Here is a 21,419-nt window from a genome sequence, read left to right as displayed (position 1 = left end):
GAACCCTCCCCGGAGCTTCCCCCTCCCAGCCCTGTGCCCGCACCCCGATCCCCTGCCCACACAGGACACCGCCAGGCCAACCCTCACCGGGCAGGGCGGGAGCCGCTGGCGGCGGGCGCCGGGTGGTCGCCCAGGAAGTGGTTGATCTTGCGGTTCCACTGGCGCACGATGCTGGACACGGAGCGGGCGCCGGACTCGGCCTCGGAGGAGGTGGTGCTGGCCGACACCTCGGCCCCCGAGTCCTGCAGGGCAGGCTTCGGCCCCGCACGCCCCGCCGCCCGCTCCGACAGGGGCTTGGCCAGGCGCCGCAGCGCGGACACCTGCGGAGGGCGGGCGTGGGAGGAACAGAGGCGGCCAGTGAGGAGGGCGGCCGGGACGCCCACGCGGAGCCGGGACGGGGAGCGGGCAGGGGCACGGAGCTCAGGGCCTCTGTCTGGTGTGAGACAAACACAGAAGAGACTCCCACCCTTTTTCTTTCTTTTTTTGAGACAGAGTCTCACTTTGTTACCCAGGCTAGAGTGAGTGCCGTGGCGTCAGCCTAGCTCACAGCAACCTCAATCTCCTGGGCTCAAGCCATCCTGCTGCCTCAGCCTCCCGAGTAGCTGGGACTACAGGCATGCGCCACCATGCCCGGCTAATTTTTTTTTTAATATATATATATATGTATATATATATATATTTTTTTTTTAGTTGTCCAGCTAATTTCTTTCTATCTTTGCTAGCAGAGACGGGGGCTCACTCTTGCTCAGGCTGGTCTGGAACTCCTGAGCTCAAGCAATCCGCCTGCCTTGGCCCCCTAGAGTGCTAGGATTGCAGGCGTGAGCCACCGCGCCGGCCCACCCTTTTTTCCTCTTAATGCACAGCCGAGGTGACTGGGCAGGGAGCCGCAGCCTGGCTCTGGCCTGGCTCTCTCCTGAGCAAGGCCCTTCCGGGAGCCCAGACACAACCCGGCGGCGACTGTGCTCACTTAAGGAAGGAAAGGGGGAGCCAGGGCCCCGGCAGGGCTTGCTCCCCTCCCTGCCGGGCTTGTGGGACTGGGACACACTGCCTTTATCCCCCCCAGGGAGTCGGAGGTGGGGAAGCAGGGGTGCAGCGGGGGGCGTGCACAGGGGGCCTGGGCGGGGGCTCACCTCCTGCGTCTTCCTCCTCAGGACCATCTCCTGCTGCCGCTTCTGGGACTCCAGAGCGCGGATCTGAAACTGTGGGGAGAGGGGAGGCGTGGGGTCCTCATGCAGGCCCCTGAGCACCCCCGCCCGCGCCAGCCAGCTCTGTAGCCGAAAGCCTGGGTTTTGGGGTGAGTCTCCAACAGCCACGTGGCTGGTTGGACGGGCCCCAGTGTCCGGCTGCCCTCCCAAGAGGACAGGGTGACGTCCCTTTCTCTGCAGCGGCAATTCCTTTGCCCGCTTCTCCCGGCCATGGGGGAGAGGAATCCCTGACCGCAAAGCTCAGCCCTCCTGGGGCCTCCTGCAGGGACTGGAGCCTGCTGGTGACCCTGGGCAAATTTCTGCCCTTCCCTGGGACTCCAGTCCCCACTCTGAGCATGCGGGGGCTGAGATGGAAGCCACAGGGGCTTCTCTGCCCCTCTTGGGCAGGCTGCGTGTGCTTCTCCGCGCACGACTGCCACGGCTTAGGACGGCCGGGCCCACGTGGTCAGGAGGTGCAGCCAGGTGCACGGGCCAGGGTGCTGGGGCTGAGGCTCCGGGAGCCTCGAGGGCTGCCCTCACCTCCTGTCGCCGCTGCTCCTTCTTGAGCTGCGCGATCTCCCGGTTCCTCTTGGTCTCCACCAGCCGCCGCCGCTGCTGCTCCTCGCGCATCTGCTTCATCAGGGCCACCTGCGGCGGGCAGAGGCGGCAGTGGTGAGGCAGGGCTGGGCAGTGGGCGGCCACACCCTCCAGGGAGCGGCCAGCCGGGCAACTCTGGCTCAGGACTCGGGGGTCTGGAGCGAAGGGCCCACCCCCTGCTCCTTCATGGGTGACCTGCAGAGAGGTGTGGACCTACGCCAGCCTAGGGGTGCGGGTGCTCCCACCCCGGAAGGGCCCACTCTGGCCCCCACCACTCTGAATGTCACGGCCCCTGGTGGCCTTCACCCAAGGCCACTGTGCTGGGCTCTGGCCATTCTAGGACCAGCCTGGGAGCACTGACAGCCTGGGCCGTGGACACGGCTGCGTGAGGCTCAGCGCTGGATCCCAGGCCAGGCGCACGGTGAGCATTATTTGAGGAGCAGCTGCATGCCACACCTGCCACCGTGCTCGTGACAACCAGGTGACAGAGGCATCATCACTCTGTCTTATAAACAAGGAAATGCGCCTCAGAGAGACAAAGGGACTTAGAGTCATAAAACCGGTGTCAGAGGCCAGACGTGGTGCCCAGGTCACTCTGCCTCCCTGATCCAGCCCCTCCTGGGGCTCCAGCCACGGCGCCGCAGCGGCTCAGAGCGAGGGTGGGGACCCAGGGTGGAGAGCTCGGCGCCCAGAGGCACCATCAGTGTGGCCAGAGACAGCCAGCATGCCCGGAAGCCACTGACCTGGGGCCCTGCCGGCCCTGCCTCCCCTTTCCTGGTGCCCAAAACATTGGGTTGCAATGCACACGGGGCTTTCGACACCTCCAAGTGACCGGGGCACAAGAATCATATGAGAAACATAAAGCTGGTCCTTCCTCTGTCCCTGAAGCCTCAGATATCGCCAGGAATGTCTCCAGCCTGCCCTGCCCTGAGGACAGGCAGGAGAGGAAATGGCACGGGAGGGAGGGAGGTGGGCTTTAAGGGGGGCCGGGGGCTGGCAGGGCCGGCTTCTCCCTGGGAGGACAGGCAGGCTCTGCAGGGTGACTGCAGAGAAGAGGAGGGCTCGCTACTGCCGGGTCTCTGGCATCGAGAACGAGTGTTCTCCCCCCAGGACTGGGGCTCGGGAGACCGAGTCAGCTCCCTGGCTAGAGCCAGACCTGAAGACTCCAGCACACCTGGAGCTGTGTGTAGACCTCAAGTGCCAGGTATCTTCTGGGCCTGAGGCTTCCTGGTCCAAGGCCCATCCACGCACGTGTGCATGTGTCATGCATGGCTGAGCTCTGAGGAGGCCACACGGAGGTGGAGATCTCAGAACACGTGAGCACACTGCAGGCCCCCGACAAGGCTAAATCGGGTCACAGTGCCTGGGAGCAGCACTGCTCCTCAGGCCTAAAGCAGAAGGCAGGGTGCCCTCTCCCTAGGACGCCCCGAGGCTGCGGGTCCCCGCCAGCGTCCGTCCCGGGACTCTCCGGGCCCTGCGGCTGAACAGCGGCGGGAAGGCTCTGGGGCGCCGGCTCTCACGGCGTCTGGTTGGAGCCCTTGGCCGCTGAGCCCTCTGTCCCTGCGACAGGAGCCCTGGGATGACCCGAGGGCGTTCCTTCCAGCTCTGGCCCTGGGCTCCCGAGAGCACAGCCGTGTGGACGGAGCGGGGCGCCCGGCTGAAGGGCCCGAGCAATCGGAGACTGGAGCACAGCTACACACGTGGCTCCTCCGTCCCCCAGCTACAGCCGGGCATCACACTGATTTTCCAGGCTTCAGAGCCAGACGAGGACGTGCCTCTCTGAGGTTCTCCAGGGCCACCCCCAGCTGGGCTGCGAGCTGGCCGGGACAGGCTGGGTGCCCTGCAGAGGCGTCATGCGGCTAGGCATTTCCATGGAGACAGAGAGTGGGGACACAGACGCACACCCCGAAAGTGCTCCAGGAGCTGCTGCAGAACGTGGGGGCCCACGGTGGGGGCGCTGCTCCACCTGGGGGGTAGCAAAGGCCCGCTGGTCCCTCCCTATAAACCCCCAGCAGGTGCCTGGGGCCCCAACTGTTCTGTGGGTTGTGGTGCCCGAGTCCCTTCAGCGTCACCCTGGCAGCCCTGTCTCAACACCCCAAAAGGTGGCCGCACTGATGTAGAAGGTGAAAACGGGGCTCCATGGGGCTGGGCCACGGGCGCTGGTCTGACTCCAGCAAGGCCGGGCCTTGTGCACTCTGGTCGGACTGATGGAGACCCTGGACCTGCGGCCCCAGGCTTGGGGACGGAGCCTGCCCAGGTGAGGCGGCTGGGCCTCGGTGACAGCTGCGGGTCCACCTTCTCCCAGAATCTACGTCAGCCACTGCTGCGTTGCCTCTTTCCTCTGCACGCCCAGACTCAGTGGTGAGGATGCAGTTACTGGCGGCTCCAGCAGACCCTGTTCCACTGGCCCCAAGCACGGGGGAGCTCCTCTTCCCTGTGTCTCTGTCCCCAAGGCCAGCCTTCCACAGCTGGCTGGAGCTGCCACCAGGGCCAGGCTTTGCTGGGCGGTCCGGCCCCAGGGCCTAGCACAGGGCTATGGAGAGCTGGGGCACACCAGGGGCTGGGGGTCACAGCAGGCAGGAGTGCAGGACCAGGAAGGCCCGGGGTGGGGGAGAGGGAGGACAGGAAGGGAATGCAGGTCTGTTGAACCCGGGCAGGAGCCAGAACACACAAGACCCAGGAGGCACAAGACCTGAGCCCCAAAGCCAGAACCTCAGGGCCACCGGACCCCAGGCCCCAGAGACTGGAGCACTCTGAGGGCCGGCAAAGTAGAAAAGGGAGGCTTTGTGCCACCTAGAACACACACCTGCTTAGGAGGCAGAGAACCGAGTTCAAATCCCAGTGCTACCTCTTAGAAGCTGGAATTAACTTCTCTGAGCTTCCCTTTCCCATGCATAAACTGGAAATAACAACAGGACTTCTTTCATGAGGTTCTTCTAAGGACTGAAAGACCAGCCTGGAGCCTGGCCAGAGTGAGCATTCAGACAACAGTAATTATTATCTAAGGCAAGGGCTGCACCCAATGAAAGGCCTCACATGAGCTTCGTGTAGACCGAGGGCAAATGTGGTGCAGACTCCCACCACAGGGGGCAGCACTGAGCAGCGCCTCCGGAGCTCCGCACCTGCCCTGCACCTGCCCCACACAACCCACCACCTGCACCCCGCCCGGCTACTGGGGCCGGGTTGTTTCAACCTGGACGATGCACTTGGGCCCGGAGGACAGTGTCCAGGGTCAGGGCAGGGTTGATCTAGGCAACGCTGCGTGTCAAGAAGAGAATCCACTCTTGACAGCAAGGATCCTCTTTAATGCGGGTAAGTGGATTCTACGAAGATGCCGCATGGACGCCCCCGGCCCTGCTCCTCGCGTCCTCAGCCCCTACCTTGGCCTTCTTCATCTCCGCCACCTCGGCCTGCAGCTTCTTCAGCTCCCGCTCGTAGCGCGACTGGTTCTTGAGCAGCCGGGCATGCTCCCTCTGCGCCGCCTGCAGCTTCTGCAGGTCGCGGTTCATCTCCCGCAGCCGCTTCTCGTAGTCCGCCTTGATCTTGTTGGCCTTCTCCTCCGTGTAGCACTCCATGGTGCCTGGGGGCGGCAAGGGGCGCGGTGGGCGCCGGGTCCCGCCACACGCGGGCTCCTCGACAGGGGAGGCAGGAGGCCCGGGCTCTAGTCTTGCTGTGTGACCCTGGGCGAGTCACACCCCCTCTGAGCCTGCTGCTTTATTCGAACAACAAGGGGGTCAGACTAGCAGGTGCCCCGGCCCTTTCCCGCTCTGACATTCTACTGCAACCTGAGGGGTGTAGTTTTTCGTCTTGAGATCTCCGAGCCCCGGGTCTCCGGCTCCCCAGGAGGGCTCGTGCTGGCTCACGGTCCAGCGTTGGAGGGAAGGGCTGGGGCAGTGGGGAGGGGAAGAGCTAGCAAGAGCAGACACAGTGGTGCGGGCCGGAGCAGAAGGAAGAAGCTGATTCTCCACCCTAGACCTCTCCACCTGAACTGTGAATGCACGTCTCCACCCTAACAGGCACAGAAGCGAACTCCTCATCCCCCCCGCTCCCCCACCCCAGTGACCACCATCGCCGCCTGGCTGAGACGTCCTTGGCTCTCCTCTCCCCGACACCCACCTTCCCCCAACCAGCACAGCCTTTGGGCTCAGCCTGCAAAGACGCATCCGGAATCCGACCCTTCTCACCACTCCTGCCCAGCCCACCTCCCTGGCACCCTTACGAGTGCCCTAAGTGGTCTCCAGCTTCCACGTTCGTTCTCCTTCACAGCAGAGCGGTTTTTTAAAAAATATATATATATGCTTTTAAACTTCACATCACGGAGCTTTCTCAAAACTCCGCGCCTTCCCATCTCCCTCGGAGCATGAGGCGCTATCCCGACGACGACTGGCATGACCCGGCCCCACATCCCTTCCCCAGCCTGTGCCTTTCGCTGTGCTCCGACCGTTCCGGCCCCTTCAACACCCCGCCAACACGCCAGGCACACGCCGGCCGCAGGGTCTCCGAACCTTCTGTTCCCTCTGCCTGGAATGCCCCCCCCCCCCCCGTCGGCTCATTCCGCTCTGACGCTGTCTCATCTCCCTCAAGTCCTTGCTCAGATGTCACCTTCTCAGAGCAGTCTTCCACGACCATCTTTAAACAACTCTAACCCACTCCCCCCAGCACTCCCTGTCTCTCTTCCCTGCCATGGTTTCTTTCCCCCATCGTCCTATCAGCATCTGACATGCCCCGTACCACGTACTCGGCATGTGTGTGCTGAATAACGGAATGAATGAATGCATGAATGAATGAAGAAAAGAGGGAACAAATGGGCTGAAAAGCAGCGCAAGGAAGACAGGGTGTGAGGAGGTTTGCAAACAGCCCCAAAGCAAAATATCCAAGGAACTGAGGGCAGGAGAAAAGGCCTGGGTGCCACGTTCACACGCCCAGGCCGACGAGGATTCTAATTTTCAAGAAAGATTGATTTAGAGTGTGGCACAGGGACTTGGGCTACACGAAAGAACTTTCAACCATGGGTCAAAGGTCAGAAGTCCCTTGCCCCAGAAGGCCAGGTAAGCTTCCAAGATGCCAGCTGCTGGGTGGCACTTTTTTTTTTTTTTTTTTTTTTTTTGAGACAGAGTCTCTGTTGCCCTGGCTAGAGTGCCCTGGCATCAGCCTAGCTCACAGCAACCTCAAACTCCTGGGCTCAAGCGATCCTCCTGCCTCTGCCTGGCTAATTTTTTCTATATAGATTTTTAAGTGTCCAGCTAATTTCTTTCTATTTATAGTAGAGACGAGGTCTCACTCTTGCTCAGGCTGGTCTCGAACGCCTGACCTCAAGCAATCCTCCCACCTCGGCCTCCCAGAGTGCCAGGACTACAGGCGTGAGCCCCCGCGCCCGGCCTGGGTGGCACCTTTGACAGGCGAGGGGCTCGGGGGAGAGCGAGGGTCTGCGGGGTCCGCGCGGGCTGGGGGTGGGCCTCACTGAGGTTCTGCAGCACGCGGTCGCGCTCCAGCTGCGTGTCACGGATCTTGTTCTGCAGCAGGACCAGCTTCTCCTCGTACTGGTGCTTGAGCGTCTGCAGCCGCCGCTGGCTGTTCTCCAGCTCGTCGATCAGCTTCTGCTTGATCTCGATCTCGCACGTCAGGTCGGCCAGGTCCGCCTGGAAGTTCACCTCTGCGGGGGCACGGCCAGGCTCAGTGCGGCCAGCGCCGGGACCAGGGGGCAGGCGGGGAGCAGACTGGGGGGACTAGGGGGTGGGGCCCTCCTTTGGGGGGGCCAAGACCCCTCGGTGACCAGAGGCAGGCGGCGTGCCACCAGACAGGGGGACGACACGTTTAAGGAGCAGCCCAGAAGCGCGAGGCTGGGCTCAGGAGCCGGCGGGGGCGTCTGGACATCCTTCCCAGCCCTGCGAGGACACCCGAGGGCACCGTCCACCTGTTGCAGGTGACGTGGGACCCAGCTTGGGTGGAGGAGGGTGAGACAACAGAGAGCACCCTGCAGGGCTGCGGGGCCAGGGACAGCGGCAGGGACAGCTGAAGGGGCACAGGGCGTCCCCACGTGGGGAAGCGGCTTTGGCACCAGCCAGGCCAACACACCCTGCCTGCGTGGCCAACTGGGACCCAGGTCACTGAAGCTCTCCTCAGTGGTCACGGGGAAACCTGTCACACCCACGCACGGGGCCGTCGTGAGGACTGAAAGAACCAAGCCAGGGGAAGGGTTCCGCTAAGCACCACGCAGGGCACGTGGGAAAGCGCTTGCCGCCACTGCCACCATCGTGGCTGTCACTGCCACGGGTTTCCTGCCTGGGAGTTCTGGGCCCTGGACAGCCACCGTCTTGAAGACTCAGGCAGGGCCTGAGCCCGCCCGGCGTCCCGTGTGCCCCAGCCCAGCCCACGCACCCTTCTCCTCGGGGTCCGAGTCCGAGTCCACCAGGCTCTCCTCGCTGCCCGTGTCCTCGTCTTCGTCCTCGCGCCCTTCCTCCTCCTCACAGCCACTCTCGTCCCTCTCTTCCTCCTCCTGAGCACCAAGCACCACGGGGGCGGCCCGGCCTCAGGAGAGCCCAGGAGCAGGGCCCGTTGGGACGTGCCGCCCCAGGTGTGCGGGGGCGGGAGCGGGGAGCGGGGGATGGGGCAGGCTGAGTCGAGGCCCCTCCCTCTGCCCACCTGGAAGAGCAGCACCTGCCCCAACACCTGGGCAGAGCCCTGAAAGGGCTCCCTCCCCGCAGCATCCATTTGGGATGGGATGGGGGGGAGATCACCATGGCAACCAGTCAGCAACATTGGGAAGTGCATGGATCGACTGGAGGCAGACCCAGTGCCCCCCCTGCAAGGAAGCGGACAGGCCCCAGCCGCGGGACAGGGGTGTGGGCAGGTGGGGAGACGGGTGGGTGGGCCTCACCTCCTCTGCCTCATTCTCATCCGTCTCCTCGCTGTTCTCCTGTTGGAGCTTCGCCCTCTTTTTGAAGGCTTCCTTCTCCGGGCTGCTCACGGAGTAGAGGGGAGGCCAGGTTAGGGGGGCTAACCCTGCCTCGAGCCTGCGGCAGCGGGTGGCAGGGTGGGGAGGGAATGCTCTGGCCCCCAGGGCATGGGGACGGGGCTGGCACCCGCTGTGCAGCCAACCCCCTGCTATTCCCGGCGCCCCACCCAGAGCCAGCCTCCATTAGCTGCTGTCCCCGTTCTGGGGGGGGGGCGGGAAGCAGGGCACTGGAGAAGAAGGGGTCCTGCCCGGGCCGAGCACTTTTCTGCATGGGCTCCAGAGCGGAACTGGGGGCGCCCCTGGGGCTGGGATGTGGGGAGGGGCGGGGAGCACCCAAGGGTAGGGAGGGGCAGTACTGGCTCACCTCTTCCTCCGCTGCCTGACCTCCTTCTTCTTCAGCCGCTCCAGGTCCTGCTTGGCCCTGCGGATCACCTCGGTGGCATCCTCCATGGAGCTGGCCGGGCTGCCCCCAAAGGCCGGGGCGGCCGAGGCAGCACCCAGGGAGTAGGTGCCCCTGGCCGAGGCCCGCGAGAGGCTGCGGCGGAGGGACTCGTTCATGGCCTCGCTCTCCAGCAGCTTCGTCCTGCGGGGGCAGGAGGGGCGGGCGTGCGGCCAGTGAGCGGGCCCTGCCCTCGCGGGCCCGGCGTGGCCGCCCGGCCTGCCCACGCCGGCGGGGCCCACTCACCGCAGCTCCTCGATCTCCCGGATGTAGTTCTGGATCAGCGCGCCAATGGCCTCGTTGCCGTCACCTGGAGGGGGGGCCACGAGGGTGAGTGACAGCAAGCGCCTTTAGCTCTGAGACTGGGGCTCTTAGGTCCGTGCCCCCCGCTGGGGTGGCTCACACAGGCCTCTTGCAAAAAGAAGTCTACACCAAAGAAATGCTTGTACGTGTGTACAGCTGTAGACAAGCACTGCCGGGACCAGTGAGAAACTGAAGACCGCCCAAATGCCCGCCAACAGAGGGCTGTTGCAAATCCATCATCACCATCACATACGGAACACCGCGCAACAGTTCAAAAGAATTAAGTGGGTTTTAATGTGGAAAGACGTCTAAAACATGAAACTAAAAGGGAAGTCACAGAACGACACGTGTGGCCTCATCTGCAGAAGTGGCATACATCGCACACGGGTTAGGAACGTACATGGACACGTGTTCACAGGCGAAACACTGGGCTGAGAAAGGCGTGAGAAAATATGCACCAAGCTGCTCGTGAAGGTTCCTTCTGAGAAGCAGAGAGGGCTTGGGCGGGGCGTGTAGAGAGAGAGGAATTTCAATCTTTCGCTTTAACGAACCTTTGCAGGTTTAACAAGAAGGATGTGTCCACGAGTTACTTGTGTCATAAAAAAATGCTTTAAAACCAACTGGGAAAAAAAACGTGTGTGCATGAATTGCTCTGTGCATCGACCGGCTGGCTCAGCCCGGCCGATGCCCTGGGCGGGCGCGGGGAGGGGTCCCGGCCCGCCGGCTCACCCGACTCACCGGCTTTGGCCAGGAGCAGGTTGGCCTCCTGGCTCATGAGCTGGGTGACGCGGCTGTTGATGGCGTCGATGGCCTCCTGCATGGCCTTCACCCGCAGCCGCAGCGCGCCGTTCTCCTTCTGCAGCATGGCGTTCTCCCGGAACAGGTCGCTGTAGCCCTCGGCGCCGTCCTCCCCGATCACCCGCTTGCCCTGGGGGCCGGGGCGCGAGGGACCGTCAGGCTCCTCCCTGCGCCAGGGCCCTGGCCTTTGCCCCCGGACGTGGCGGCACCGGCGGCCTGTCCTGCCCCAGGTCTCCTGAGACCCAGCCCCTGCCTCCAGCGCCCCGAACCCACACGCGGCTCCCCTTGGCGACAGGGAGGCCCACATTCTGGAGCCAGCCACTCGAGGCCTCCCGTGATCCTGCTCAACCTGCCTCTCCGCGGCTCTCACTTTCACTCCTCCATAAACGCTAGTCCGGGGGTCAAAGCCAGCCCGGCCCAGGCAGCTGCACGAAGGAGTCAGGCCGGTGTGAAACAGCGGGCAGTGGTAGGGGCTGGAGCTAACAGAGGCCGGGTCTACAAGGGGCGGCCACTGTGCCGCTCCAGCCAACTGAGTGCCAAACGGGGGCTCTTCAGACTTCTCCTGAGAAACCGAAGCTCCCTGACTTTCGGAAAGGTTGACGGCTAACGTGCGTTCTTTTAAAAGGAGTGCAAACCAAACCAAAATCCATCTGTGCACAAGATGTAGGCTGTGGGCCGCCAGTTGGAGACTCCGGCCTCAGTCACGTAGAATGAGACACTTCTCCCAAAATATCCATTTTTTTTCCCACTTCTGCTCCTTTGTGTGTGGCCCGTTCTCTACCTAGAATGCCTGCCCTGCCTCCTTTTTGCTAACACCTCATGCATTCTTCAAAATCCACATAAAAGGCCCCTTCCTCCAGGAGGCCCTCCCTGACCACCAGAGAGAGCGAGGCCAGCTTTGCCTTCCGCTCCCCTGCAGCAGGTGGGGAGGTGACGGGGAGGCGGGAGGGGTGCCGAGGGACTCGGGGTGCGGCCGCAGGGCGGGGCGGGGCCGCAGGGCGGGGCGGGGTGCACACTCACCGCCTTGTACTCCATGAGCTCCATCTGCAGCCGGGCGATCTCAGCACGCAGCGCGCTGATCTGCTGGCTGGTCTTGTCCTGGTTCACCACCACCTTGTTCTTGATGTTGCGGGCCCGGTTGGCGTATTTGAGCGTGTTCAGGGTCTCCATGAAGTCTCGGTCCGAGGGGCTCACACAGGCAATCATGATGGTCTGGCTGGGGGTGCGGCGAGGCTGGCGTGAGGGGGAGGGGCACGCCGGGCCCCAGGGGCGCTGCCTCCGGGCAGAGGTGCTGCTCCCCCCAGTAACCCTCAGTTCTGCCTCCGTGCCTGAAGGACCCAGACATCCAGGGAGGCAGACCCTGGGACACGGGGGTCTGGACCACCTGGCCTAGAGTTTCCATGGCGACCGTGGGTAACACCATGGAGGCGGCTCACAGGTTGCGGGCAGGTTGTGAGGTGTCATTGCTTGGTCCAAGCAGAGAGTCCTCTGCTTGGCAAGAGGGGCAAGCCGCAGAGCCTGATTTTCCTAGCATTCCCCATCTGGTATCTCATTTGGACTGCATGACCTCCTTGGGGGATATCTCTCCCCGTCATACAGACAAGGAAACTGAGTCTGGCTATAATCGTCCAGTTACGGTCACAAAGCACCTCAAGTTCCCACCCCTGCAGCCTGCAGTCTGGGACGGGAGGGCCCCTCCTCCGGGCGCCATGCACCACACCCACAAGTCAGAATTCTCCCGAGACACCCCCTCCCCTGCCCTCCCGGGGGTGCTGGTCATCAGATACCTGTTGCCCCCGAGCGAGTCCTGGAGGAGCCGCGTGAGTTTGGAGTCCCTGTAGGGCACGTGCACCACCTTCTTGCTCTGGTCCCCCAGGGCGCTGATCACGTTGCCCAAGGCCAACTGCGGAGACACACCCGGCACTCAGGAGCACCCGGGAGGGAGGGGCAGGGACAAGGCGGCCCCCCAACCAGTGGGTCCCTGCCTCGCTGGCCCCGGCAGCCCCCAGGCTCCCTGGGTGGGTTTATCTGCAGGTGTGTTAAGCTGGGGGAGTCAGGACACTGGGGGCCAGGGGTGAACCTGAGGGGGAGGCCCAGCCGGCAGGAGGCCCAGGGAGGACGGGGCAGCCGCAGGGTCGCAGGTGCTTGCGGGGTCTGAGACGGGGCCGTGCCGCTGCTGGGGCTGGGGCCCCGCCAGGTGCCTACCAGGCCGCAGTTGATGGAGATGCCCTCCTTGGCCCGCTCGCCGGTCGCCCCCGTCCGCTTCAGCCGCTCTGAGCCGGCCAGGTCCACAAAGTGAAACTTGGCGGTGAGGGTCTCGTACTCGCTCGCAGGGGCCGTGCCCTCGGGAAGGCCGCTCAGCTCACTCACCTGCACGAGTCGGCGGTGTCTCGCCCCGCCCCGCCCCGCCCCGCCCCGCCTCGCTGCTCCTCTGCTCACAGCCCCCCCCCAGGACCACCAGGGCCACAGACCCCCCCCAGGACCTCCAAGGCAGGGTTGCCCTTTGCACACGCAGGGCATCTGACAGCGTGCACAGCATCTGCACACGCCTGGTTCTCATGTAACCCTCTCAACACAAGGATAGGGACATCATCAGCCCATTGTACGATGGGGTAACTGAGGCTTTAAGGACATCATCAGCCCAGTGTACGATGGGGTAACTGAGACTTTAGGGACATCATCAGCCCATTGTATGATGGGGTAACTGAGGCTTTAGGGACATCATCAGCCCAGTGTACGATGGGGTAACTGAGGCTTTAGAGACATCATCAGCCCAGTGTACGATGGGGTAACTGAGGCTTTAGGGACATCATCAGCCCATTGTACAGATGGGGTAACTGAGGCTTTAGAGACATCATCAGCCCCTTGTACAGATGGGGTAACTGAGGCTTTAGGGACATCATCAGCCCATTGTACGGATGGGGTAACTGAGGCTTTAGAGACATCATCAGCCCCTTGTACAGATGGGGTAACTGAGGCTTTAGGGACATCATCAGCCCATTGTACAGATGGGGTAACTGAGGCTTTAGGGACATCATCAGCCCATTGTACAGATGGGGTAACTGAGGCTTTAGAGACATCATCAGCCCCTTGTACAGATGGGGTAACTGAGGCTTTAGGGACATCATCAGCCCATTGTACAGATGGGGTAACTGAGGCTTTAGAGACATCATCAGCCCCTTGTACAGATGGGGTAACTGAGGCTTTAGGGACATCATCAGCCCATTGTACGGATGGGGTAACTGAGGCTCAAGAAAGAAGCAAAATGAAACGCAGCAAGCAGCAGAGGCAAGCCCCGTCTGGTTTGCCATCTCTGGACCCACGGCCCCTCGCCTCGCACTCCCTGGGATTGCCCACAGCACGGCGCCCCCCGCCCCCCGCGGGCTCCTCACCAGGTCGGGCTGGGCACACAGGCGCATCTGGCACAGGTGGATGGTGAAGATGGCGTGGGAGCGCGAGCTCTGCACGTTCATCTGGGTGCTGGCCGTGGTGCGGGACAGGGCGCCCTGCTTCAGGCACTGGATCAGCTGGGGAGGGGCGGCAGTGAGGGCTGAGACCGCCCTGGGCCCGCCCCTGCCCCTTCCCTGCCCCTTCCCTGCCCCTTCGGGATGCCCTGGGCCCGCCCCTGCCCCTTCCCTGCCCTCCGCGGACTCACCTCCTCCTGGGAGTGGATGAGGCGAGAAGTGACGCCTGTGGTGTAGATGCCGCCATTGGCGTCCTCATGGATCTTGATGTTGGACCTGCGGTGGCGGGCGTCGGGGTCGCGGGTGCAATCGAACAGGTCCAGGATCTCCTCGTTGTAGAGCTGCGCGGGGAAGACACGGCAGCAGGGTTCGCCTGGCGCCAGCGAGACACCCGAGGGGCTGTCTGGTGCCTATAGACCGCCTCTGTTTGCCGGCGTGGAAACTGAGGCCCCGAGGTCAACCTGCCCAACTCCGATGCTCTCTGGGTTCCGAATTCCACGGCGTTTCTCCTGGGCAGGGTGGGGGGAAGCTGGGCCTGGGCAGAACTGTCCTGAGGCTGCACTCGGCTCCCCCACGCCCCGGGAACCGGCAGCCAACAGCTCTCAGTCCCAGCGGGGTCCCAGGGGACGAAGGGACACGGGTCCTAAATGCAGATGAGGAAGATACGACCACGGCTTGGGCAGATCCCACTGCATCACTGGGCTGGGGACGCGGGGACAGGGATGTGGCTCCGCTGAGGGAGGACAGAGATAGACCCCGCAGAGACCAGGGGAGCCCCGTCCTGACCCGACAGGCCCTGGGGGGTTGGGGTGAGGACAAGCTGCCCGTGGGGGGAGCACGCGTCCCTGTGCCCTGCCCTGCGCTCAGGCGGGGAGGAGGGCAGGGGGAGTTGCCCCGAGGCCCAGCCTGCTGGAAAGAGCCTGGGGAGGTGACCACCAGGGGAGGTGACCTGGCCAGGAGCAGTCACCCCACTGCAGACAGTCCCAGCCATGGAGACCGCCGCGCTTGGAACCGCTGGCCTGCGGAAGGTCAAAAGGCGGGAGCTGGGCTGGGGGCGGGAAAAGGGACGGGGCAGCTGGAACCGCAGCCAGGAGAATGCTCGGGGGCGAGGGGAAGGCACCGTGGCCCGGACATCCCAGGCTTTGATGGCCTTAAAGGGACGGAAATATCCCACAGGAAGGGGAAACGGAAGGGATGGTGCAGATGGGAGCCACAGTGTGTCTGTCTGTCTGTCTGTGTCTGGACAGACCCACGCATCGTTTAACCTCTGTGGTTCACCCTTCGGTGTTGATTTTCTAGGAACTAGCCGGCTCTTTGAGGATCTCCATGGCAACAGGAGGAAGAAGGGAAGAAAACGAAGCAATGGGAGAGAAACGCTTACGTAGCTGCGCGGACAGCAGCGAACGCGCACACGCACACGCACGCGTTCGCACGCAAGCCGTCTGTTTACCAGAAGCAAAAGTCCAGAAGGACAGAGAAACACTCCCAAGTCCAGAATGCGGGGTACCTGGGCACCCTAAGGGGACAGCAGCTGCCCTGGGTGCCGGGGGCGCGACTGCAGTGCGGGAGGCAGGGGGTGTGGCTCGACAAAGCGGAGAGGGCTGCGGCCACACCCTCCCCCAGAGGACTACCAGGGTGCCAGCGAGCAGGGGATCGTGGTTTTGGGGCCCTGGATGGCTCCAAACCCGGCCAATGCCCCAGAGCTGCAGTCCCGGGTTGGAGGTGTAGACGCCAAGCATTGGAGCTACCCCTCCTAGTGTCCCAGAGTGGGAGCCAGGTGAACCGCCGTGAGAAGTGCCCGGGGCTGCCCGCCTTCCTAGAGCCCCTCCGAGACAGGCGGGGCTCCCGCCTCTGAGCCACTGAGCTGGGCTCACCACAGGCCCCAAGGTCACGAGCCCAGAGGCCCCCCCAACCCTACAGCCCCCGGCTGCCTCCGTTGTAGACCCCTGGCAGTCTCCCAGAGAAAGGCCACTTCTGGAGGAACCTTCTGCCCACAGGTCGGAGAAGAAGCAGCCCCCCGGGGCCCAGCCTCCCGGAGAGAAGCGTCTCAGCCAGAAAGGCCAGGACAGGCCACGCTGAGGCTGGGGGGACCCAGAGGAGGCCAGAAGAGAGAGCACCAGAGTTCTCACTCCGCCCCAGGCCCTTGCTTCCAGGTCACCCTCACGGAATCCCTACGGGACCAGACGTCACCCCCACTTCGCAGACGAGGCTCAGAGCAGGTCCCGTGGCTAAGAAGCGTCAGAGCCGGAATCAGGCAGGGTCCGAAGACGTCCGATCCGAGCCCCGCCTGATGCAGGAAACCCCTTTCGAGCGGCCCACGGCTGCTCCTCCAGCCCTGGCCCGGACACTCCCGGCAGCGGGGACCCCGTCCCCTGCAGACGGACGCCCCCACGGCTGCCCAGGGCCACGGCACCGAGCTGGGGGAGGGCCCAGCTCCCACGGCCTTGCGGTCCCCCCACCTCCCCTCCCGCCGCCCCGCGAGGCCACGGTACCTCCAGGAACTGGGCGCTGACTTTGAACTCGGGCCCCGCCAGGCCCTGCGCCTGCGCCCGGCGCTTGCGCTCGGCGATGCCCGAGAAGAGGTGCGAGATGGCCCTGGGGATGATGCCCTGCTCCTCCTCCGCCGCGGCCACGTCGAAGCCGGTGCCCATGGTGTAGGTCTTGCCGGCGCCCGTCTGCATGGCGAGCACAGGCAGAGGGTGTATGTGGCCAGCCCCCTCCCTGGTCCCAAAGCCACAAAGCCACGCCCTGGTGCCGCCCCTGAGAGGCCACCCCCGGCTAAGCGGCGGCGTGGCACACCACGGACAGGCCGTGCAGCAGGGTCTCCACGGCCCGAAGGAAGAGCGGTCGCCCTCCCCAGCAGGTGGGGCGCCCAAGGCGGGGGTGGCCACTGGCGGCGTGGAGGGGGCTTACCTGCCCGTAGGCCAGCACGGTGGCATTGTAGCCCTCGAAGCAGCCCTCGATGAGCTTGTTCACACAGGTCGAGTACACCTGCTCTTGCCAGGTGTCCAGGTCGAAGACAAAGTCATAGGTGAAGGCCTTGTCCTTCCCCAGGAGGACCTGGGGCTCCCCCGGGGTAACAGAGGTGCAGATGTGGCAGCCCTCGATCTTCTCCTTTGATAGCTGGGGCCGGATCCTGCCCGAGACGGGACAGCCCCGGGTCAGGCCCAGCTGGAGGGGGTGGGGCGGTTTGCCAAGCTTCCCCTCCCCCACAGCCCAGAGGGGAAGGAGGGAAGATTCAGAGCCCCCCCCACCCCCAGGACACGGGCAACTTTAACACACAGTAACAACAACAACCTCAACATCACCAAAACTGCAGTTGCCAACAAGTATTGAGCCCTCTGCATGTGAGATCCGTGTTCAAAGCATGTCACAAATTCACGCATTCTTCACCATAAGCCTACGAGGTACCTATTGTTTGCCTAACTTTACAGACGAGAAAACTGAAAGCCGAGAGAGTTTAAACGACTCGCCCAAGGTTGCATGACGGGAAGTGACGGGGCTAAATCCAGGTCCGTGTGCCATAAATGTCCACACTCCCGATGGGACTGCAGCCCCAGAAGCCAGCTTCTCCTCTGCGGGGGGGAAGACGCTTGCCCAGGTCTGCGGGGACAGAGCTCAGGGCCAGGGTGGGGACGAGAGGGACAGGCCTGGGTGCTCCCAGAGCTCTGGGCCACGTTCCCCAGGGCCAGGACTAAGCTCTAGAGGGGGGCAGAGCCTCTGCCAAGGCCTGTGGGGGCTACAGGGGTCATCCAGCCCAGAAGCCCCTGGCCAGATGCCAGGGCCTGCTGGACATTCCGGGTTCCAGCTCTAGTTCCTTTCCAGGAGCTGAGGGGCCAGGCCAAGTCCAACCCCGGCTGGCCAGGTCAAGTCGAATGTCTCCTGCACAGAGCAGGGACCTCCAGGAAGGGACACCGGGCCAGCCGCAGGGCGGGCCCACCTGCCACACCCTGGCGGGTTCTCCTGTAACGAGGAGACGTGGCGTCAGGACTGCGTGGGGACCCGGCCGTGGACAGGACCGTCTCCATCCAGCCACCCCTTCCTGCCTCTTCCAAGCAGCCGTCACCATGACGAGGTCCCCATGGCAACCAAGCACAAGTCCGCGAGCATGCGTGCGTGGGGACTGGCAGAAGGCACCCCCGGCACCCCACAGTAAAGGGGAGGTGGGTCAGGCCGTCGTGCCCGCGAGCTCACGCGAGCCAGCCGCCAGCGGCGCTCACAATGGCTGCTTGTCAGGCCCCGCTCCCCCGAGCCAACATTCGCCAAGAGAAGAAAGAGCGCCAGGGCCAGGCCAGCGCCCACCCAGGGCCTAGAGGCGCCTAGCCGCAGAGCCCAGAGCCTCCAAGTCGCCATCCTGTCTCTGTCCCCGGCTGCCCCGGCCCCCACGGCCCGTTCAGAGCTGCAGGCCGGCGTGGGGGGGTGCTCACCTGCACCTGTTCCCTGCACTGGGCTGGGAGGGGGTTCCAGGGGGTAAAGCAGGGGGGGCGCGCAGGGGCGGGTGAGCAGCCCCAGGCCTAGCTCCTGCTCATAGACGGAGCCTGGGCTTGCTTCAGAAGTGTTTTCCCTGGGGTGTGCACACGACCTCAGAGGTCAGTGGCTCTCCCTCGAAAGGAATGGAAGCCTACAGAGGTCACCGCCCTCATCGGCTGTTCTGGGCCCACCTGAAAGGAACTGGCTCCTGGCTGGGAGGGAATGGCTGATGCCTGCTCACCCTTCTGCGCCTGCAGACCTGACACCGAGCCTCCAGCAAGCGCTCAGGGCCAGCAAGACCCCCACCCCCACTCCCACCTCCACCGCCGAGGATGGGAGCCACGCACGCTGAGCGCTCGCCACACGCCAGGCAGCGTCCACGCGTGCCGGCGCCGTGAGCGAGCACGACCACCCTCGCTTCCAGACGAGGGAGCAGAGCTGGTGTTCAGCCAGCCTCGCAGACAGTAGGGGCTGGAACCCGGCAGCCTGCGTGTGCCGCCTCTGCCACGGTCCTGCACTACACTGTCTCTGCGACCGGGGCCCAGAGGGCCAAGGGCCAAGAGCATCTCACGGATGCAGGGAGGGAGGGCAGGCAGCAGCCGCAGACGAAGGGGTGTGGCGCTGCTCACAGGTATCCGGACGGGAATCCGGAGCTCCGGTTCTCAGACCCGGCTCCATCCCCGTGGACCCAAGACCAAGCCATTCTTCCCGGGGCACCCAGGTGCTTCCAGGTGAACCACGGGTCTGGCCTGGGCAGCCTCTGAGGACCTTCTCTGCTGGCCAGCACCAGCTCCCGAAGATGCGCTCCCTCCCTTCCACGTGGCCGCCTGCCGTGGGATTTCTGGATGTGATTCAAATACCATTTAATTACTGCAGGCAGATGGCAATGCCGGCGATTGGAGGAAAATCGAATCAGCATCCCTGGAGACAGGGGGAGCCCGGGAGGGGGAGCAGCAGCTCTGCTCGTCAGAGCCCTTCCATGAGGGGACAGCTTCTCCTTCAGCAGCGGGGGCCCAGACCACCCGGGGAGCCCGCCTGCCAGGGAGGAGAGCGGGCAGAGGGCAGTCTGGGGAAGAGGACGCAGAGGAGGGGACTCTGGGGTTTTAGGGTCCAGGAGTTGTACTGTCAGTCATTTGCCCTGGGACCGTTCTTGGTCCAGAGAGAGCCCCACACTTCCCATTCTAAGCACCAGCGTGCGTTGCCAGGGTACAGGTGGGTGAGCAGTGCTGCCCAGAGGCAGGGATAGCAGCTGGGAGGAAGAGGACACAAACCCTGGATGAGTCACTAATTCCCAAGGCAATGACCTAGAAGAGGGAGACAGTGCTAGCCCCAGGAACGGGGACTGAACGAGTAACTGGAGGTAGAAAGAAGCAAAGAACTAAGAGTCCACGGACACGCTCCATGTGCTGGTGCCCGGTCCCACACCCTCCGCAGAGCGCCTGATTACGGGCTGTGGATTTCAGTCCCCATCCTCCAGAAAGGAAAGCTGAGGCTTGAAGTGGCTCAGTCACACACGCAGTAGATACGGTGACGCCTGGCACCAATTCTAGCTCTGCCCTTCCCCATCTCCAGCTGCCTCCTACTGGAAAACTCTCAAACCCCCAAATCGCTGAATACACGTCATCCCACAGCACCACCAGCAGAGCCAGGGAGGCTCTCTGGAGGGAGTCCCGCATGCCCGCTCAGGCATGCAAGAGGCTGCCACGCTGCCTGCCTCAGCCGTCCTGGGGCTCATTCTTCACCGAGCCTTGGCTGGTGGAGAGTTCGAACCCACGCCCGACAGGCAGGCCACCAGGGGCTGGGAGAGGAGACCCGGGCCCCTGTCCAGGCCCTCTCTGCTTTCTCCTGGGCTACCCAGGTGATCTCTTCCCAGTGTTGGCTTTCTAAGAACTCCACCCCCCCCCCCAGCCTCTTCTCCGGCCCCACCCTGAGCGAGGCTGTGGGCTGTCCTAGAAGTGGCAGTGGCCCACTTGGCCACTGATACAGGGAAGGAAGAAACTTCCCCTGGTAGCAGGGTGGCAAGGACAGGAACCACTCACAGCCCTCGTCCTCCCTGGGGGCATGGAGAGGGGTCAGGGGGCAGTTTCTAGGGTCCCAGAAGGAAACCATGGGCCCCAGGGGCTGTGAACCAGAGTCAGGACTAGTGCGAGGCAAGTGAGGCACTGGTTAAGTACAAAATTTAAGGAGGCAGGAAAAAAAACTCAGCAGTCAAGATAAATGATAACTTAATACTCAAAACATCCAATTGTCAAACTAGGGCCCGCAGGCCAGCTGCCGGTTTGTATCAAGAAACACCCGGTGTCATTTCTAACCAGGGACATTCCAAATCTCACCCTGGGGCGCCCCACCCCTCCCGGCCTCCCCCAGCCCTCCTCTCTGGGCTCTGCAGGGAGGGAGTGCGCCCGGCCGGACAGCCCCGCGCACAGAGGCCCGGAACCTCCGGAACAGAGCGCGGCCTGTGCGCCACTTGGCAGCCCGCAGGCTGGGCGCGGGCGAGCGCGCACCAGGGCGCAGAGAAAGGGCCCGGGCCTTTCAGAGGCAGAGTGTGGTACTGGCAGCGAGGAGCTTCCTCTGTTCCCAACTGAGCAGGGGCGGGAGTGAAGTGGGAGGCCGCCCCCCACCCCGGAGAGCCCTCCCCTCCCCGGCCGGCCCCGCCCGCTCAGCGCCCGGCGGCGGCGGGACAAAGGCGGCGAGTCGGGACGGAGCTGCGGGAAGAGCTGAGCTCAGCGGTTCCGCGGCTCTTGGGGGAGCCAGGAGGGCGGAAGGGGAGGACGGAGGCGGCGGGGAGGGGCAGGCCAGGGGATGCTGAGACTGCCAAGGAGACAAAACGCTGCAGAGGGGACCGGCCGGCACATCCGGGCACGTGCCCGGAGCCCCGCACCCCACCGCCGGGCTTAGGAGGGGAGGGTGGCGCGGGCCCCGCCCGCCCTGTCCTCAGTGACGTCACACAAAGCTGGCCAATCACCCCTCCCAGGAGCCCCGCCCAGTGACCTTGGGCTCCTAGAGGTTGTCCCAGCTTCTTAGGTGAAACTGGTTCCACCCAAGCAGCTGGCTAGGGCCGCTCCCAGAGTTCCTGACCTGCGCCCCCAAATCTTTATCCTTAGGCCCCTAGGGGCGCAGCCCCACGCTTTCCGATTGTAGGGTTTTACTTCTCACTGATAAGAGGTAACACAGGCGGTGATATTAAAATAACTAACCCAAGAACTGTT

At 63.7% G+C, this 21,419-nt stretch overlaps 1 protein-coding gene across 4 annotated transcripts in view; it reads right to left on the bottom strand.

Annotated features, from left to right (window-relative positions):
* KIF21B (kinesin family member 21B) overlaps positions 1 to 21,419 on the bottom strand; it is a 49,906-nt gene that overhangs the window by 17,810 nt on the left and 10,677 nt on the right. For all 4 annotated transcript variants that reach the window (XM_075996974.1, XM_075996975.1, XM_075996972.1 and 1 more), the window contains exons 2-18: positions 16,654 to 16,876; positions 16,233 to 16,415; positions 13,932 to 14,081; positions 13,669 to 13,803; positions 12,482 to 12,646; positions 12,064 to 12,179; positions 11,297 to 11,492; positions 10,217 to 10,406; positions 9,422 to 9,485; positions 9,101 to 9,319; positions 8,659 to 8,740; positions 8,160 to 8,277; positions 7,243 to 7,434; positions 5,162 to 5,361; positions 1,725 to 1,832; positions 1,131 to 1,199; positions 88 to 320 (exon numbers count right to left, since the gene is read on the bottom strand). In XM_075996974.1, the coding sequence (XP_075853089.1) occupies positions 88 to 320; positions 1,131 to 1,199; positions 1,725 to 1,832; positions 5,162 to 5,361; positions 7,243 to 7,434; positions 8,160 to 8,277; positions 8,659 to 8,740; positions 9,101 to 9,319; positions 9,422 to 9,485; positions 10,217 to 10,406; positions 11,297 to 11,492; positions 12,064 to 12,179; positions 12,482 to 12,646; positions 13,669 to 13,803; positions 13,932 to 14,081; positions 16,233 to 16,415; positions 16,654 to 16,876 (2,643 nt within the window). The remainder of the gene's footprint in view (positions 1 to 87; positions 321 to 1,130; positions 1,200 to 1,724; positions 1,833 to 5,161; positions 5,362 to 7,242; positions 7,435 to 8,159; positions 8,278 to 8,658; positions 8,741 to 9,100; positions 9,320 to 9,421; positions 9,486 to 10,216; positions 10,407 to 11,296; positions 11,493 to 12,063; positions 12,180 to 12,481; positions 12,647 to 13,668; positions 13,804 to 13,931; positions 14,082 to 16,232; positions 16,416 to 16,653; positions 16,877 to 21,419) is intronic.

This window comes from Microcebus murinus, chromosome 23 (assembly GCF_040939455.1).
Source record: "Microcebus murinus isolate Inina chromosome 23, M.murinus_Inina_mat1.0, whole genome shotgun sequence".
NCBI classification, from domain to species: domain Eukaryota; kingdom Metazoa; phylum Chordata; class Mammalia; order Primates; family Cheirogaleidae; genus Microcebus; species Microcebus murinus.
This window is presented reverse-complemented; position numbering and strand designations above follow the sequence as displayed.